Source organism: Petromyzon marinus, chromosome 17, assembly GCF_048934315.1.
Source record: "Petromyzon marinus isolate PM22_M1 ecotype Great Lakes invasive population chromosome 17, UKy_Petmar_22M1.pri1.0, whole genome shotgun sequence".
NCBI classification, from domain to species: domain Eukaryota; kingdom Metazoa; phylum Chordata; class Hyperoartia; order Petromyzontiformes; family Petromyzontidae; genus Petromyzon; species Petromyzon marinus.
Window position 1 is genome coordinate 7,822,441 of NC_133683.1, and position 20,318 is coordinate 7,842,758.

The 20,318-nt window shown below is 43.6% G+C and overlaps 1 protein-coding gene across 1 annotated transcript; it reads left to right on the forward strand.

Moving 5' to 3' along the window:
- Positions 1–1,794: 1,794 nt before the first annotated feature.
- Positions 1,795–17,576, forward strand: LOC116937912 (anoctamin-5-like; the record flags this gene model as incomplete). Its single annotated transcript, XM_076067744.1, has 13 exons — positions 1,795–1,925; positions 2,369–2,503; positions 7,221–7,326; positions 8,085–8,145; positions 9,174–9,319; positions 9,986–10,060; positions 11,357–11,582; positions 12,799–12,965; positions 14,336–14,433; positions 15,295–15,425; positions 16,398–16,603; positions 17,306–17,507; positions 17,539–17,576. Coding segments are annotated over 13 exons (1,722 nt in total), but the record flags the coding sequence as incomplete, so codon positions are not given.
- Positions 17,577–20,318: the final 2,742 nt, after the last annotated feature.

A 20,318-nucleotide genomic window follows, 5' to 3' on the forward strand; every position in this document is an offset into this window, starting at 1 on the left:
TGTATTATAGGACTTGTATAGATTGCAACAACTTGGGGAGACCTTCATCCATTCGTGGACTGATTTTGGCTGATGATGATTCCATGTGCTCGAGGCAAAGGGTTTAATATATTTAAAATCAAACAGGTGCCACTCAAGGAGAGCGACCTCCCCCAGGTGTCAGGCTCAGACAGTGGGCCTCTTCACTACCTGGGAAATATTCACCACCTGAAGCCGGGAGCCGTGCCCAAACAACCGGACTATTTCACGGCACCCTACCGGCGTTCGCAGCAGGACATCTATCCTATAAAGGATCATGACGTCCTCATCCCACCGGCCGTACGCAGCCAAATCGTACGTTTGTATCAATAATGCTGTATAAATAATGCCAGAATGGGGTGGTTTTTTTGCAAAAACATGTTAATTTAAAAGGGTTTTGTCGTGTTTTTATCATTTTAATTAAAGTTTTCAGCTCTGTATCGCAACTTGCGATCTCTGAGTGACATGTGGTTAGAAGTGTAAATCATTATGGTTTATTAAGAATGCCTGGATTTATGATTTATGGGTTGTGGTAATATGTGTCCCTGTAGAGAAAGCTACCAAATTTTTGGGATGCTTAACCAGGAGACATGGTGAGCTAGCAGCCCCACCCTTTGTAAGTCCTGCCCACATTATATAACCACGTCCCCTCAATCATTCTCCCCTGCACAACAAAAGAATGAAAGACTACTGTTGATATGGTTCTTGGTGAGCAGGTATCCTGTCGAGCCAATATTGTGGGCATTTGGGGTTTTGATAGTATTGTATTCTGAATAAATTGCCTTTGTGCATGGAAAGCATGCATAAAATGTCTCCTTGAAATCTGGATATTGTACTTGCTGAAATCGGTACATATCTGCTTCAGTTTTTGGGGTGTTCTATGGACCTTTCCGAGTCGGGACTCAATAAGAGTTGTGGGCCCATTATAACTGTGTAGGCTGGTGGTGGTTGGAGAGGGGGAAACATTTCAGAGTGGAGTGAGTCAATAATAGCTTACCCACCCAGCCCTATGTTTCATGCATGTTATGTTTGTCATGTGTGTCATGTGTGCTCACACAGGTCCACTACATGCTGCAAAACCCCATGCCACAAGACAGCACGAACATATTAAATATCAACCAAATGATTGAAAATGGCTGCTATACTGCAGCCTATCCACTGCATGACGTAAGTTGTTGGGGGGGTAGGGGGTGGAGGGCACACTGACACCCTACGGGAGGCCCAGGTACGACACCTGAATTGCACACCTGTATAGGACGCTATAGCATAGTCTAAAGCTTACCACATACTTAACATTAGTGTCCCACAGAGATGCGCCGCATAGGTGTCCAGGTTCCCCAGCTCACTAAACACACCTCTGATTTGCATGGTTGGCTACATACGGTGCAAAAGAAGTTCAATATCCATGCATTGGAAAGGACTCCACGAGCACTCTAGAGAGCCATTCTCAAGGGTATTTGGCCGACTATTTCACGTGGGACAGAAGTCTGTGGAAGAATTAGAAGTACCCACACTTCATCCCACAACACGTGAACAACCAATAGATTAACTGTGGGTGCACCCATTTACACTGCTTGCTGGGAAGAAGCAGCGTGATTAAGAAACGTGGTCATTGTTTTAACTGTCGTTCCCATGAAATCAAATGGGCGACCTCTAACTTTGCAAGTCCAGTGCAGTGTGCAACACCATTACACCACAGCAGCGCCACGGCAGAGTTTCGGGGGGGTGGAGCTGGTAATTTGTGAATGTCCATGCAGTGTTTGTGACTAACAATTGCTTTCCCCATGTCAGAGTGAGTCTGTTCATCCCACCAAAAACCCAAACACGCTGGGCGACCGCAACACGCTGCGACGGGAGTGGGCGAGAGCCGGGCGCTCTTTCAAGGAGCAGCCTCTTGACCTTGTGCGGTAAGTTCATGCCCTATCCACTGCTGGATGAAGACTTCCCCAAGCCTTCGCCATCTCTCCCAGTCTCCTGATGCAACGATCCATGTGGCTCCTGCACACATGCTGATTTCATTACTTAAATCTCTGTGGTGCACATCCTCTCAGACGCATTCCTTCTCTTGACTGCCACATCATTCTTAGTCTCGACCACAGGCCATCGTACCTCTTAGGGACGTGCCCTGTCCAGAAAGGTCCTAAGGCTGGACTTGAATGCTAGCTGGGAGTTGATAGCACAGACGGCTGGGGAAATGGAGTTCCAGAATAGCATTTGCCAATGCCTTCCCTGCTCTTCACATTTCTCTCCAGCCCATGGTCCTTGCTTACATATTCGATAGCTACACCACTGGTGCCATGTGCGGTTGGTGATGTTTGCGCTGTGTGTGCGAGTGATGTTGTCGGCACAGGTCATACTTCGGGGAGCAAGTGGGGCTCTATTTTGCATGGCTCGGCTTCTACACAAAGATGCTGATCTTCGCTGCAATCGTCGGCCTGATCTCCTTTTTCTTTGGAGTATTCAGCAACGACCGTGACATCACTAGGTACTGGCCCGACACATGCATACAGACAAATGCATACAAACACACACACACATACACTCATGTGTCAGATGTAGAACTCACACAGATCTCCTGTATAGCAATACAGACTGAACAATGAGTATCAGCAAGCACCTACTAAGGCTATACACAAGTACATATACACGTAAAGTACATATAGACATACATATACACTTATATACAATCCCATGGGATGCTGCCATGGCGTAATAGTTACATTTCTAGAATTGCAGTTTATAGATTTCCAGTGCGATCGCCTGGCATGGCAGCTGAAATAATGGCTAGGTTTCTTCAGTTATCCCACATATGCTCAGCAGTATAAACAGAGACACCGCAGTTAGATGATTGGCAGTTCAGATGTGATGGGGTAAAATATGGGTACTCCCACCGTGTCCAAGACGTCTGGCCATCATGGACGAGTAGGCCAAATATCATCTCGAGGGGCAATCTAGAGCATTCTTTAGTGGAGGACCTTCCACCAGCAGTGGCATGAGCAAGCAATTTCAGGGCCACATCTTTAACATTTCACTATTAAAGTACATATGCACATATATACAATCTCATACAGTTTATATACATATACAGTACAAATATAGTACATTCAATATATTGTATATGTATATATGTTCCAAATGTCTCTGTTTCTAAAAGTAAATCCAAAAAATCAAGCCTAGCTACAATATTTCGGACAATCCAGGGAAAATTAAACATTGTTTTGGATTGCTCAGAAAACATGACATCGCCCATTGTGACGTCACTCACGACGACACATATCACGTGGCATCGGGTTTCGTCACTCTTGTTCACATGAATATATTGTACATTCTTACGAATTGTAAATAATCCGAAAATCAAAAGCAAAAAATATTCAAATCCAAAATGTTTAAATGTGAAACGTATCCTTATAATACGACTTACACACATAGACTCTTTGGAGCTGCATGACGGACAGCGGGGAGCAAGTGCAGGAAATACATTGCTGTACTCTGTGTCTGGAGTCTTCGCTTCCCATATTCAACCCGTACTGACCAGTGTGGGATGACTAGAATTAAATAGCCCTCATGACCCACGAGGTGTGGGGAGGCCCTCAGCCAGAAGTCGATTGATAAAAGGGCTGTAAACACCCCTGGAAATCAATACATAGAGATGTTACACCACTGATATCAACGAAAATTATAATTAAACATCAGCAAATACCTTCTTTGGTTCTTTCGGTAAAGTCATGTAGAATGAGAATAAAATAATAAATTGATAAAATAAAATAACACAATAATATTCTCACGACGTTTCGGCCCCAACACAAGCGGCCTTCATCAGGTGAAGGGACGAGACTGTCTGGTAGGACAGCGCTGGAGTGAAAGAGCCACGTTCAGATCACGGCCTTTAAGCTGTGTGAGAGGAACAAAGCGCCTTGACAAAGGAATTAGCATATAATTTAGCATTGAAATGGCTGAATGATTAGCTTGTGACTGGTCACAGAAATAGCTATGTTAAAAGTTAAAGCATACACATCCGCAGAGGCACCCCTTGATAAAGGAATTAGCATAGAATTTAGCATTGAAATAGCTAAGTTAAAGCATACACATCCGCAGAGGCACCCCTTGACAATGGAATTAGCATAGAATTTAGCATTGAAATAGCTGAGTGATTAGCTTGTAACTGCTCACAGAAATAGCTACGTTAAAGTCAGAGCATACACATTCACCGAGGCACTTAGTACAAATCAAACAGGAGAATTTAGCATTGAAATAACTAGGCGAATTTAGCATTGAAATAACTGAGTGATTAGCTAGTGACTGATCACAGAAATGACTATGTTGAAGTCAAGGCCTACACATCTGAGCTATTCACAGTACTATATAGTGAACCAATAAGAAAACGTGCCAGTTTGTAGGTGGGGGAGTTGATAGTAGCTGCCATCGTTGAGAACTACTCAACGATGGCAGCTATACAAAAATAAAAAGAGATCCCACCAACAGCCTGGTCACCAAAACGAACAAAATCATCTCTGATTCAACAGCATTAATTGATGAGATCAAACAGTTCTCGTTGAAACCCTCTGCTGCCAGACCACCAAGATTATATGGCCTTCCAAAGATACACAAAGAAGATACACCCCTTCGTCCCATCGTCTCTACTATCAACTCCCCCACCTACAAACTGGCACGTTTTCTTGCTGATATACTGCGACCTTTCACTGGAAAAACCACCTCTGAGGTACTAAATTCTACTCACCTGGTATCGACAATCAAAGGCATTTCCCTGTCCCCAAACGACCTGCTTGTCAGTTTTGATGTGGTGTCCTTGTTCACCAAAGTCCCGGTACCTGACACCATCGCTATCATTGAAGACCTGGTTCATCAAGGACTGCATACTGATGTACCCCCCCTGGTGAGACATTGCTTAACCAACACATACTTCACCTGGAATGGAACTTTCTACAAACAAACTGAGGGCACCCCAATGGGCTCCCCCCTATCTCCGGTTGTAGCCAACGTATTCATGGAAAAATTTGAAACTGACGCCATCCAGACTGCCACTCTACGCCCGACCTTATGGAAGAGGTACGTTGATGACACCTTTGTCATCTGGCCACATGGCCAGCCTGCTCTAGACCAATTCCGCGACCACATCAATTCCATACACCCAGCAATCAGATTTACCATGGAGGTCGAAAAAGATGGCAAACTACCCTTTTTGGATGTCTTAATTAAAAGGAGACATGATGGTTCAATGAGCCACTCTGTCTACAGGAAAGCTACCCATACAGATGCTTACTTGAAACCGGATTCCCACCACCATCCATTCCAGAAGAACTCCCTCATCAAGACTCTATACCATAGAGCCCAATGCATTTCCGACCAGGAACACATTACCAGTGAACTCAAGCACGTACACCAGGCTCTCAGGGCTAATGGCTACTCCGACTACACAATCCGCAAAGCCATCACTCCAGTCATGAAGAAGGATCCTCTTGTGGAGCCACTCAAAACCATCACCTTACCCTACATTGCAGGGGTCACTAAAAAGATCTCCAAAATCCTGAATAAACACAAGATCCAGGTCCGATTCAACACAGTACATAAAATCCGTGATTTAGTTCCATCTGTAAAAGATGCTGTTCCAGACATACAATACCCGGGCGTTTACAAACTAAAGTGCCTCTGTGGTAGTAGCTACATTGGAGAAACCAAAAGACATATCTCGGACCGCATCCGCGAACATAAAGCAGACTTGAAACACGGTAGGACGAACTCCTCTGCCGTGGCAGATCGCTGTTATAATTCAGTGGGCTCACATGACATTGACTTCTCCAAGACGGAGGTTCTTTGCAAACCAACCGGCTACCATGAGAGATTCGTTCATGAGGCCATTCACATATACAAGCACAGAGACAATTTCAACCGAGAAGATGGATTATGGCTTAGTAACCACTGGAAAGATGTTTTAAACCATTTCTGTTCTTAATTAATTGTATTTTTACGATGACCTTCAGACCGCAGCTCTTTCGCCAGCATTGACTCTTAATACCTCTCACACCACGGTTAATGGTATGGTTTTACAACATGGAGTATAATAGCGCCTCGCAGCTGTCTCTCTCCCCCTCCTCTGTTCCGACCATGGACGAACTCGTCCGTCTGAACGGGGCCCGTAGCTATCCGTGGTGCTAAAGTTGAGGGTAAGAATCCACCCATTTTTTCGCCATATAGTATTGTGATATATAACGACTTATTGTTGGTAGCTTAGCTGATTGGAGAATATAGAGTTTATTGATAACATTAAGGTAATTTATATTTTAGTTTTTTATTGGTTCACTATATAGTACTGTGAATAGCTCAGATATGTAGGCCTTGACTTCAACATAGTCATTTCTGTGACCAGTCACTAGCTAATCACTCAGTTATTTCAATGCTAAATTCACCTAGTTATTTCAATGCTAAATTCTCCTGTTTGATTTGTACTAAGTGCCTCGGTGAATGTGTATGCTCTGACTTTAACGTAGCTATTTCTGTGAGCAGTTACAAGCTAATCACTCAGCTATTTCAATGCTAAATTCTATGCTAATTCCATTGTCAAGGGGTGCCTCTGCGGATGTGTATGCTTTAACTTAGCTATTTCAATGCTAAATTCTATGCTAATTCCTTTATCAAGGGGTGCCTCTGCGGATGTGTATGCTTTAACTTTTAACATAGCTATTTCTGTGACCAGTCACAAGCTAATCATTCAGCCATTTCAATGCTAAATTATATGCTAATTCCTTTGTCAAGGCGCTTTGTTCCTCTCACACAGCTTAAAGGCCGTGATCTGAACGTGGCTCTTTCACTCCAGCGCTGTCCTACCAGACAGTCTCGTCCTTTCACCTGATGAAGGCCGCTTGTGTTGTGGCCGAAACGTCGTGAGAATATTATTGTGTTATTTTATTTTATCAATTTATTATTTTATTCTCATTCTACGTGACTTTACCGAAAGAACCAAAGAAGATGAATCATTGCAGTCACGAAAGCTTTAAATCGAAATCAGCAAATACATTTTACTTTGGAAAATGCTTGATGTTGGAACCCATAATTTAGTCTGACTTTGTTTAAAGGGAGGGTATGACACATTCAAAGGTGGCATGACCTTTAGGCAAATTATATTTCTCATCCAAGTGTACTATGCCCATTAGTGTGTTTATGTTCGTGCGTGTCTATGTGTGCAGTGGAGAAATATGCAACAACACCATCGGAGGATCCCTGGTCATGTGTCCCCAGTGTGACCAAAAATGCACCTTTTGGAGGCTAAATGATACCTGCGAGACTGCGAAGGTATCACACAAATACACCATCGATGTTCCCTCTAAATAAGGATACTTATTGGTTTTTGGTGCTGTGCATCATTATCACAAAGCCAACTCACGTTGCTGAGATTGTATCATTAACATTAACCATGATCACTAGATTGCAGCACATCATGCTAAACACTATGCTGCCATTCGTGTGGGTGTTAAAATTTTTTATACTAATAATACACGTGTGATCATTTTTAAGGTAGTTAGTTATAGTTTTAGCAAATAGGGCATTTTAATGGACTAAGTCGATGGTTAGACAAATACATGAAAATGAATGCATCGTCACATCCCAGCGGGAGTGCAAAAGTTACTTTGTCTGAGTAAATCCGACACGATGTATTTCATGAGTATTTCTCCACGATCAATACAAGTGGACAAAGTATTTTGAAATCTGAATTTCAGTGCTAATTAGTTGACATGTCATAACGAAATAATGATTATTCACTTTAAAGTGTCAGAAATGTATGTCCACAATCATGGAACTGCCCATTGCTTATTTTGCTCTTTCTGTCACATTTATACAGATTTGTTTGATACATGAATAGCGCTATAATATCAGACATTGTAGAGCATTGTCATCTCCACAATTTAATGGATGTTTCATGAGTGATTAATCTATTTTAACTTAAAAATCAATCGATGCATCATTACTTTCCTGCTGTTGATATTGAAAAGACGTGGATGCTAAGATTTAAGGTTTAATTGTGACTAACACCTCTGATTATGCCGTTGCAGACTTCACACATGTATGAAAATCCGGTCACCATATTCTTCGCAGTTTTCATGGCACTTTGGGGTAAGTGATGCTAAGCATTGGCACACATTGTCCAGACACAGTGACAAGTATCAACATGTTTGCAATGATGATGAGCACATTTGGCCACATACAGTGTTAAAGAAGTTCAACATACATACGTACAACCATATACAGTACCATCATGTCTTGCAATGTTCGTATGCAGTGATCCTGACAGTCCTATTATGAACCCACTGCTCAATGAGGGCAAATTTGGACCATGACTTGCACACATTGTCCTACTCTTACGAATGATAACCGATAATCTTTAATGTCCACTGTGAAGCAGATGGTGTGTATTTTTGTGTAATTAATACACGGGCAATATTAATCAGGGCAGCCACATAATTTGAACCACGAACCTCTGCAACAAGCAACGAATGCGGTACCCCAAGGCGATTCCATGAAAAATGCAAAGTGGCCAGGTGGCTCAGAGTTCAGAGTGCTGCGTTGCCGCCGCTGAGATTCTGTGTTGAAATGAAAGTGGCCACCTGCGATTAAACCAGTTTCTCAATTATAGCAAGATGATGGTCTCAACTCAGTCACCGATATCTGCACAACAAATACAAAAAATCCATAATGTTAAAGTTGGTTCTGTACTTAATTAGGCTACATTCCAGCTCTGAGAATAAAAATGTTAGCTTGACTATCACGTAACAAACGCTCCTCTCCGTGGCAAAGCATTTGGGAAAGAGCTACCCCTACTGTGTGGACCAGAGATCACAGAGGTAGCTCTGTGACATTCACTTTTGTGTAACGTTTTGTAACACGAAGAGCAGCACTGCTCTGTTATAGATCCAAAGGAAAACTCAATCTCATGCCATGCCACTCAGTGCAAGTGGGATAAAATTGTGGCAATGTACCAAAAAAAGCCAATAAAGGTATTTATGAAAGAAAAAAAAGTACTAATGAAGTTACTTTGAACATTACATTTAACAGACTACATTAGGTAACCTTTGAACCCTTGAGCAATCGATAGTGAAATTACTTTTCTAAGTAAATCCTCCCCGTGTGGTGTGTCGCAACAGCCACGGTGTTCCTGGAATTTTGGAAGCGTCGCCAGGCATCGCTCGCATACCGCTGGGACCTGACGGCAGCGGCGGAGGAAGGAGACCCCATCCGGCCCGAGTACCTGGCTCGCTGCACGACCACGAAATGTAACATCATCACCATGGTAATGCTTTTTGCTGTCACCACGGCGACTACCTCATTGCACACACACACCTCTATTTTGTAATGTTGCATGTGTAACTGTTCACTGTTTTCCTAGTTTTTCTTCTAACATATTTGTTGGCCTTTGGTCAATTGTGTTTTCCTCCCAATATTATCCCGATTGTCCTATCGGCATCGTTATGAAACAATGTCCATTTGGAACTCTATGTTATGGAAAGGTTTGCTGAAGCAGATGTTACATAATTACTTATAAGATCCCTTCAAGTGAACACACACTAGAGGGTGGCCCTTTCGCATCAGCCCTGCTACAAAGAAATGTTCATGATGGTCAAACTCATCTTTTTTAATTCTGAAAGGTGAAATTTGTCCAAATTAAGAAAAGAAACAAATGTAATATTGGTCACCAGGCTGATCGGCTTACTACTTGGTTTTATTGGAGGCAGCTGCCTGGATTAAAACCAAGAAATCTCAGCGCTGCCAGCTCAACTCTCAAACATCAGGACCATCAAATCCATTCCTTTATATCATCGCATGCTTAACTAGTAGTGGGGAAAACAAATAATAGTTCATCAGTCAACCTTAACGGCTCACACTAACATTGGTCACTCCGACAGACTAATCTATATACAAATGCTTTTCCGTCTGTGTCCGTGCATTGTGAGTGCAGAAGGAGGAGCCTCATATGCCTAAGAGGATACTGAGGTTCCGATACTGCCTCTCCGGGATCATGGTGTTGTTCTGGGTGAGTCCGCCAACTCAACAGCAACATTGAACCCCTTCTCCTGATCCAGTGAGCTATGGCCAAGTCACCTGCTATGTGCCTCATCTTGGAGGCGAAGCAGGTTTTGAGCCTGGGTACTGCACGAATGGGTAACCATCATGCACAAAATGGACTGTAGGCTGCTGCAGAGCTACCTTGTGGCCAACAGAGAACTGCATTCTTTTGCTTCCATCCTTTACCAACCTGTACTGGTGTGCATGGTGAAGTATGGGAAAATAACCCTGACAATCTGTGCAGGGTTGGGAAGGCCATCATCCAGCAGTGGATTGATATACGGGTTATACACATATATATATTTTTACTTGACCCAATCCTAACCTCCACACTCTGCTCCACCAGTCAGAATCGCTCTCAAACTATGTTGTTCCTCCTGTGTGATCCATTGAGTGATTACAAGTGGGGGTATAGATACATGCATAATTATATAACTTACAGCCCTTTGTCAATCCAATCACCTGAAATATCTACAGGTGGCCCAAGGCAATGAATACATCATGAGCCATATCATGTTATCCACCTGCTCCTGTCAACCTCGATTTGGGTTTCTCGAGACTAGTCCTCGGCCTTAAGGCCAGATGGAAAAGATTTCCTCAGCTCCTTGGCCTTGAGTGTGTGGCCTCAGTCCGAGGAGTTTTACTAGAGGTACCGACCTTGACACTGGCCTCATACTAGCGCACCCAACCTTGAGTGACCTTGACACTGATTGTGGCCTAAAAAGCTGCCGCCTTGGCCTCACCTTGGCCCTGTGGCTTTTGGTCTCAACTTCACATCTGAACGTGGCTCGAGGTCAAGCAGGGCCAGGGATAGTAATTCCTTTCATAACCTTGCATCATTTTCTACAATTGACCACGTGACGTTACCATTACACGTTCATTGTGTGTGATGTTAGCGAAACAGCTCAGGTTTTGTTTAACATGTAGGCTTTTCGCGACCAATATCATCCATAATATTTTTTTTGGATTAGATCGCGTAAATATGTGTCATTAAACCCACCACCACCCGACAAAGCCAATTAGTAAAGTTGTTCACGTAAACAGAACATGCCAATTCATTACTAGTATAGCAAATTCACAATATCTACAATCTGAGTACGACGTTTTGCCAGTCATTTGGTTCTGCTGTAGACAAACGAACTGGCACCTCCTGAGCCACACCAGGCTAGCTCGGCACAGCTAACTCACGGCTTGGTTATATAGTGGAAAAGAGCTACAAGACTGTAAATCTCACCCACCTCTGTGTTTCTTGTGTTACTGGCAGATCCTCCTGATTCTTTCTGCAATTTTGGGTGTGGTTGTTTACCGCCTGACCATCTTTGGCATACTCTCCTCGAGTATCCCCAATCATGTGACCAAGATCAAGGTGATCGGTGCCCTACTCACACCTGATATGGTTACCACCATCACGGCCTCCATCCTCAACATCGTAATCATATTACTACTCAACAAAGGTTACGACAAGCTGGCCCTCGTCCTCACTGATCTGGGTAGGTGTCATCACCATCACGGTTTGCATATATTTATTTTATTATACGCCACAAGAGAACACATGTAAATTTGAAGCTTGGATAAATGTTGTGCATGGTAAATAATGTCGCTGTAAAAATGTCATCATGATTTTAACCTTGCACCATGGGGCCATGAATAGCAGCATCAGTGCATCATCCAGTCACTTGTTCAACTACTGCCTGTTTTTGTCAGAACTCTCTTAAATTTTTCCTCCAGTTTCATTCCGATTGGGCTATCAGAATCGTGTCTTGAGATGAAGTATCCAATGGGATCTCTTGTAGACCAGTGCAACCCTTAATGTCATGAAATGGCCCTAGAAGTGAATATCACTGAGCTACCTCTGAGACCCTTCATTCAAGTGAACTCTGGTTCACACATTAGGGGGAAGCACTTTTCAATCCACACTACTACGGAATATAATGTTAATCTCGTAACAGTCAAATTGCTCATTCTCACAACTAGAATTTCACCAAATTTAGTGATGAACCAAATGGTGTATGTTACAAATGTATATGCCATCATTAGTAACCGTCCTGAAGCCATCAATTCACTGCACTTGAGAACACATGTTACCAGAGGCCGCTGCCTGGATTTAAACCCAGGATCTCAATGGTGCCAACTTAGCACTCTGATTTCACCTCTCGATCCATTGAATCACTGAATGTAATTGTGGGCTGACCCTCACTGCTGCATTGCTACCTTCTAGTCAGCTGTCAGCTATCTGCTTGTGTTGCTCATGTTGCCAGCTACTGAGCCCTTTATTAGTAATTTATCCTGCTGAAGCCTGCACCCCCTCTGAAAGGTGACCCATGATAATTACTAAGATACACCTTATAGATATTTGAGAATCAAGTGCACTGGCTTTCAAACATCATACGGACAGTGTAAATGGCTTAATTGCAAATGGAGACTGAAGGACACTCCACAGGGCGAATGTGGTGAACAACACCTGGTAAACAACTTGTGCACTGTCACTCATTCCCCAGCAACATCTTTGAAATTAACTTTTGATCTTCAAATTCATTTTAATGGATATCAAAGCACGTTACATTGTGAAATGTTGCTATTCCTCAATGCGGCATCATTATCAGTGGCTTCTCGTAGCCTGTGTGCCAGAAACTATGAAAGTAACATCAAAACTGATTGCCCTGTTTGATGTTTGTGTCCATGTGTGCCTTTGTATCACACCCACAGAGATGCCCAAGACGCAAGGAGAATATGAGTATCGGCTGACGTTCAAGAAATTCTTATTTCAGTTCGTCAACTTCTACTCGGCGTCTTTCTACATTGCATTTTTCAAGGGGAAATTCATCGGCTTCCCCGGAAGCTACACTTACTTTGGAAAATGGAGAATCGAGGAGGTGTGTAGATCTGAGGGGTTGGCCCCTCTGTTTTCTATGCTGTTTGTACAACATTTTTATGTTTTACTTTTGTAGTTGATATTTTTCCCAACAATTGTCTTCACACCGTGCTGTTGGTGAAATGTCGAAATAAGGACTCTTTCTTTTGGAACTCTAAAAGGCCTCATTGTCTTCATACCTGGTCACCAGCTCTAGCATTAACACAGTCTCCGGAGTAAAACAGTTTTCGAAACCAGACTTGAGAGAGCACGAGGTCACCACGAGCAGAACACGTGTTAGACTGATGCAATTGGTAACCCAGTTAACTTGAGGGTGTTAGTTTATCACATATTTTGCAAGTAGTACCCTTGTGGTCTCTCATTGGACATTTTCAATTATATACCGTATTTATCAAACGCCATTTATTTAAAATTATATATTTGATCATCCTTAAAAATGTACAGTATTTCAGCCCCCCTCAAGGATATGTTTAGCCACTACCTATGACTCACTGTGGCGCAGTGGAGCACGTTGTGTTAGAGAACGGCCCCGTAATATGATATCAAGAACGAATTCTGGAGTAAGGAATTAAGCAGCATTGCGTTGTGCACACGTTAAATCAATGTCATTAAGACAGTGTTAATGACACGTAGTTTAACATTTACATAATTGCCATTCAGAGTCACCCTGAGTATTTGCAGTCACTCTATGCTCGGAAGAAAGTCCATTGCCCAAAATGTGCACCTGTTGCTCATGTTTCTGTTTGAAGGCAGACTTGTTGACACATGAGATGATTATAATGAGTACATTTGGTGTTATATTAAGGTGCCTACTTCTCCTGCTGCAGATTTGTAGGAAATCGTCACGAGGGCGATTCATTGATTGATATCCTCTCAAAAACAATACACATAAAGGATAAAGAATAGAGCTTATTATTTAAGTGCCTCTGTGTTTTCTACCAACTTAATTTCATGTTTTACGATTATTATATTTACTAGACGATGCTCTGGAATTAAACTCACCTGATACTAAACACCAACTGCAGTATGCATGTTGTGTGTTGAACTTATTTTGCACCGTACACAGCCTGCATCGGATGTGTGGGGGAAGGACAACAAACAAAACATTATCAGATGCGCCACCATTTTCTTTATTTAAAATACATGAGGGGGAGGGGGAAAGTGTTTCTTATAATCTGGAGAATATTGATATTCTTAATCACTGTCCCCTCTAACATATGGAGCCGTCAGTTTTGCAGTGTGCAATTGACTGAAGAGAAGAATGTGAGAGGATCATTAGAAATGATGTGTGGTATCCATATATGTATTACCCAATATTTCATATCTTCAGTGTTTAACCTGAATCTATTCTCCACCTCATCCCCCCTCCAGTGTCCCCCAAACGGCTGTCTCTTTGAACTGACTTCTCAACTCACTGTCATCATGGTAGTGAAGCAGATGGTTGGCAATTTTCAGGAGGTCATCATCCCGTAAGTATCGCATGAACACATGATAGCTGTGAAGTCTGATTACGGCGTTTCCTCGTGTAACGCGGTAGATGCGTTCCTGAAAATTTCCGCATGAAGTAAAAACGCGCAAGGAAGGAATTACTAAGTTAATCACATTTGCACAGTAAAATCAACTTGCAGTCATCCCATGGTGGGATAAATAACTCAGGCTAGGCTGCCGTGTTACTGTATCATTCGGCATGCTTTATCAAACTGCTCAGCCGCGCAACTCAAGACAGTCGTTCATCGTCGACTGCTCAGGAAAGCATTATAATGGCCGCGTTCGGCGTTTTAACAGTGTGCATTCCACATTATAATGGACACGTTCCACGTTGTGTGAAAAGTTTTCCCAAATATAGGAACCATGTTACAATGAAAATGTGTTGTGTGAAAACGCATTCAGTGAAAAGTCGTGTCGACAGCTTGTTAGCAGTGTGCACTGGTTAAGCAGTGAACACCAGTCAACTGGACAAAGTTCACCTCGTTAGTATCATGCGAGATTCCGATCAGACGCTTCGTACATAGTTTCATAATATTAGACAAGCAACTCCCATGACTGAAAGAGTGTAGTGGATTGACAACGGGCTAAATGAAAAACAGCTACTACTTAGGTTTTAGCAGTTGTTTTGTACAGCTCTCTGACATGTTTTGTGTCATACCGCATATTGTTTGGCATGTCTTGACGTTTCGCTCCACGTGCTTGGGATATTCACATGATACAACCTGAAAACGCAGTGGAAAGCTATGAAATAGCAAACCTAGAGTTGATGAACAAATGGATATGCACGTGTGTAAGGGTGTCTCTGTGTCTGCACATGCGTACCTCCCCCCTCAATTCCCCAGATGGTTCAGCAATTGGTGGGCCCAGCGTCGGGCCAAGCTAAGGCCTGAGGCTGTCTACACGCGCTGGGAGCAAGACATGGACCTACAGCCCCAGAGCCCACTTGGACTCTTTGATGAATACCTCGAGATGGGTACAATGAGCTCAGAGGATCACACTACGGAGTCAACGCGTTTTACTTTATTATTTAAAAAAAACACACAATTGGGTATCATTTGACTATATAGGCACGTGTGTACGGCCCCTGTGTATCTGTCGGACATTGTTGTGGGAGGGAAATTACCCACACTTCGGGTTGTTGAAGGCAGGGAGCACAGATGTAAGAGCTTAGATGTACAATACAAAAATGTAATTTGCTGCACTGTCCTCTGCTGCTCACAACCCCACAATAACTATTGCATGGTCACCCATCCAACCAATTTTCAGGCTCAGCTCTCCTTAACTTCTGGGATCTGATTAAATCTGACACGTACTGGGTGATTTGGCCATAGGCACCAATCTATGGATATACTGTAACACAATTGTCTTTGAGCATGCGCGTATGTGCATATGTACGGAGTTAAGTTTTAGAAACAATAGGAGCACATATTTGCTCCTCTTGTCTGCTAACCAATGCAGCTACATTGGTCAGCTTGGGTTGACGTTTCTCCCCCTTACTATTTATTTAAAACTCTTGTGCATCATGTCCACTGTGGTTAACTGCTGTGATTTGTTGGCATTTCAGCCACAGTGCATATGCCTAAAAATGTGTGGTACGGTTAATGGAGTCCTCAATACAGGATGTGATCTAGTTATTATAGCCACCTAGTGGTGGAAAATGGTGCGAAAGAAACCCAGGTGAACCAGAGCTGAGCATTAAAGATGGTAGTGGCTGGTCGCATCTCAGTGGCCAATGTAATGGACACGATAATTTTGTGAACAAATGATACGAAAATGTGATCATATTTTGGGGTCTCCTTTGACTAAAACACATTCAATGCATTGAAAATATGTTTTGTTTGCTTAAAGTAATCACAACATAACAGCATTAAGAGTGTGTGTCTATATCCTGTTTCACTCATTATCCTATCCTTGCCCCCCTACCCATTCTCAAAATATACCCCAGTTATCCAATTCGGGTTTGTCACTCTCTTCGTGGCATCATTTCCACTTGCGCCATTGCTCGCACTGCTGAACAACATCATCGAAGTGCGGGTCGACGCGTGGAAGCTCGTAACGAAGATGAGGAGGCCTGTGGTTTCGCGAGCAAGAGGAATTGGAGCCTGGGCCGACATTCTGAGTTTCATTGCCACCCTCTCTGTAATCACCAATGTAAGTCGCCAGATTGTCCGCTCGCTTTCTCGCTCAGTATCCCATCTTATGAGTGACATAACATGTCATGTTAGCCGTGTGGGTTATTTTTACCATACTTCACCATTCTGGTCATGGCAGGTTTGAGAAGAGGTGTAGTGGGGGACCAGGAGCGGTTCGGGTATCACTCGTCACTGATGTTAGTCGTAGCTGGAAGTCAATTGCATGTGTGCTGAATTCAAAGTGCAGTGCACGAATCACTGCACCACCACTCCTATCCACTCTCTCCCAAAATCGCAAAAGGTAAAGCCTTGCAATTGCTTGCTCATGTCACTGCTGGCAGAAGGGCCTCAACTAAAGGTAGCTCTAGAGAACCCCTCTACACGGTATTTGGCCTACTCTTCCATGATGACCAGACATGTTGTAAGATGTGGAATTACCTGCGCTAAAACAGTGATGAACCCATTTATATTGCTAATTGGACAGAGGTGGGGGAGATTTAAGAAAATGATCCATTGCTTCAACTGTTGTGTCAGGAGACTGAACTGACGACTGCCAGATTGCAAGTCCTTATATGGTAACCATTTCACTCTGGCAGCAACCCCCCAAATTGTATTTGTGAAAATTAATGTAATTGCCAAGGTAAGATGTTCAGAAGCCTTGGTCAAATCATTGCATGCTAAGTGACCGCTATCGCTGTGCCTCCGTATGCTAATTCCACAGTCATGCATCTTGGCGTTCACAACGGACATCATCCCACGCCTGGTGTATTATTATGGATACTCAGCAGAGTATGGCACAGGTTCGCCTACAATGCATGGGTACACGGAGGACAGCTTTTCAATTTTCAAGATCAGCGACTTCAAGGAGCAAAATTATCCCAACATCCTGCCAGCCTGGTTTGATCCGGCAATCCACACAACCTGCAGGTTTGTGCCATTCAGTGTCATGCCCAGCTATCGGGGGTGCCGTCCCTGCGAATGTGATGCACTGATGTCTGAGTGTGTTGTCCAGGTAGATGCGACATCCTTCTGGGTGTGGCGTCCTCCTGGCTCTGCCCCTTCCTGATTAGGCTCGTTCTCTTCCTCTTTTCACTCCGTGACTTTCCTTTTAAGACCCACACTTCCCCTAGGCCCCACCTGTTTATGCCCTGCCCCTTACCGTGGACACAGGGTTTGGCTTAGTTGGGTAGTAAGGGGTTGTGGTAGGGTTGGGGGAAGAGTGTGCATGGTGGGTGGGGACAGTAAAGGGGGTGGGGGGGGAATTGGAGGGGGGGAGCAGTGGGTACGGGTGGGATGGCTTCACAACCAAAGTCCCACTTAGAGAAATATAATAATAGATTGATATAAATTCTAGCTCATTGTTACCTTGCTAAAGAGTAATGTTATTTATTTATCTATCGATCCACGACTGCTTAATTGAGTCTCAAGATCCCTTTGCAGGAAGACCGTGCATTGGGATTCCAGTTTAAGGTGGTCTTATGCATGTGGGATGCAATAAGAGGTCCTGGAGAACCCATGATATTGAAATGAAGCTTAAAGGTTCACACAGACATGAAACCACTTGGTCTACAGCCATCTTCTGGTCACCTCAGCACAGATAGTTAAGAAATTGATGCAATCTACCAACCCTTTTCTCTAACGTTTTTGAATTGCTGGCATACACAACTATAATCAATATAACCATATTGATCGATATTTAATATAACCTTACTTGACTATGATCAAATCACCACGAATACAGCTGATCTTAGATTACGGAAGTCAAGCCGGCTTGAGCCTTGTTCGTGCTTAGATTGATGATCACCATGCACAATGCAGGTGCAGTAGGCGACTGTGGAGCTAGGTTGTCAGCAGTGGGTAGTTCAGCAAAATTAACAGTTGTGCTATATTGCTCTCCCATTATCTGTACTCCCTGCCTTCACCAACCTGGCACGGACCAGCGTGAACCATGGTCAAAAGAGCCCCCACAAGCTGCACGTTGTGGGAAGGCCCTCTTTCAGAAGCGGATTTTTTTAAGGGCTGTGAACGCATTTACCGTTTGTGCACAACCATACTTGTTCAATTTAGCGCCAACTCTACTTTCGAGGCACTTTGCTCAATATAGTCCATGCGTGCTTGTGGTTGTACGTGTGTAGGTATCCAGGTTATCGCTACCCGCCGGATCATCCCCAAGCCTACTCCGTCACCAAGCAGTACTGGCAAGTACTGACGGCAAAGCTGGCCTTCGTCATTGCCATGCAGGTACACATCAACATGCACACACACACACACATTCATAAACCCATTGAAAGATAAAGGTACAGCCCTCCAATTACTTGCTCATGTCACTGATGGCAAAAGCGCTCCTGCTATAGGGAGCTCAAGAGAGACCCTTAAGATGTATTTTTACTGCTCTTCCACACTGGTCAGACGTCTTGGGAAGAACCAAACTCAGCCGACCAATTGACTGGATGTATTCCATTTACACTGCTAGGTGGATAGAGGCAGTGGAATGTAAAAAAAAAACTTTCACCATTGTTTACACTCCCACGACCAAAGATCAATTCACACCCGTGACCTCTGGATTGCAAGTCTAGTGTGCAAAGCCTTACACTACTGCACCATCGTACAGACTCATCTGTGAGCAGTTGTTAAGGTCAGCAGAGCAAACCGTGATCATTGTCAATGGGTCATTACAGATAATGCCAGTAATGCTATTACACCTCACAATTGCACAGTATTTCTGAGATCACAAATAATAGTGGTAATACAATACTTTCATCATGCAGCAGACGATTCATGTTGTTGATGCAATTTGTCACACGTAAGCATGTGTGCTTGTGGGAAGGGGAGCGGCTGCGTTGTTGTTTGTGAACTGCGCTACCAATCCTGTGTGACCGGAGTACTATTTCTGGCCACAGCCAACAACAGTGGAAATATTAGAACCAGTGTTGAGCTTCCCTTAAGTTGATTCTGTCTTAAAATGAGTACTTGATGAAGTGTGTGAAAATCATCACTGGCGAGATAAAGGTGCACACCACCCCCACAGGCACTGTGCGAACCTTCATAGATGCACTTGTCTCAGTCTGTGAAAGGCTACACAGGGAATCTTTGTAGTGGTGACATGGCCGAGTGTAAGTGTTTGCTGATTGTTGCGGTAATTTGCGGCTGCCCAGGTGAATACGGTGGGTGCATTAACTGCACATCATAAATGTTGCCTGCTGCATAGTGAACGTAAAAAATCCATTAAGTAATTCAAAAAAAGTGCCTCGGTATAATTTGCCAAATGTTCAAAAATTACTCAAATGACTTAATTTAATTTGGGAAAAACGACGTAACAATATAATATCCCTAGGCTGCAGGTCCCCGGAATAGTTGACCTGAGATGTAAAGCACTTTGAGATGCTGCCATATTATATTTAGTAAGCACCCTTTACATGCAAATCCTGAAACTGAAAATCCTTTACCTGTGTGTGGACGTGTGCAGCACGTGGTGTTACTCACGAAGGCCTGCATTGCATACATCATCCCGGACACGCCATCCCATGTGCGCACCTGCATGCGCCGCGAGCGCTTCGTCGTACAGACGATTCTGCAGCAGGCAGAGCTGGGCCGTCTCCGAAACACCCTCCTCACCGATGCCCCCAGCTCACCGCCATCGCCTCAATTCCACGTTGAGGATGAGCAGGCAGAGATGGGCCTGCTTCGCTGCTCACTGCATAAGGAGTCTCCTGGCGTATTGCACCCACCCCAGC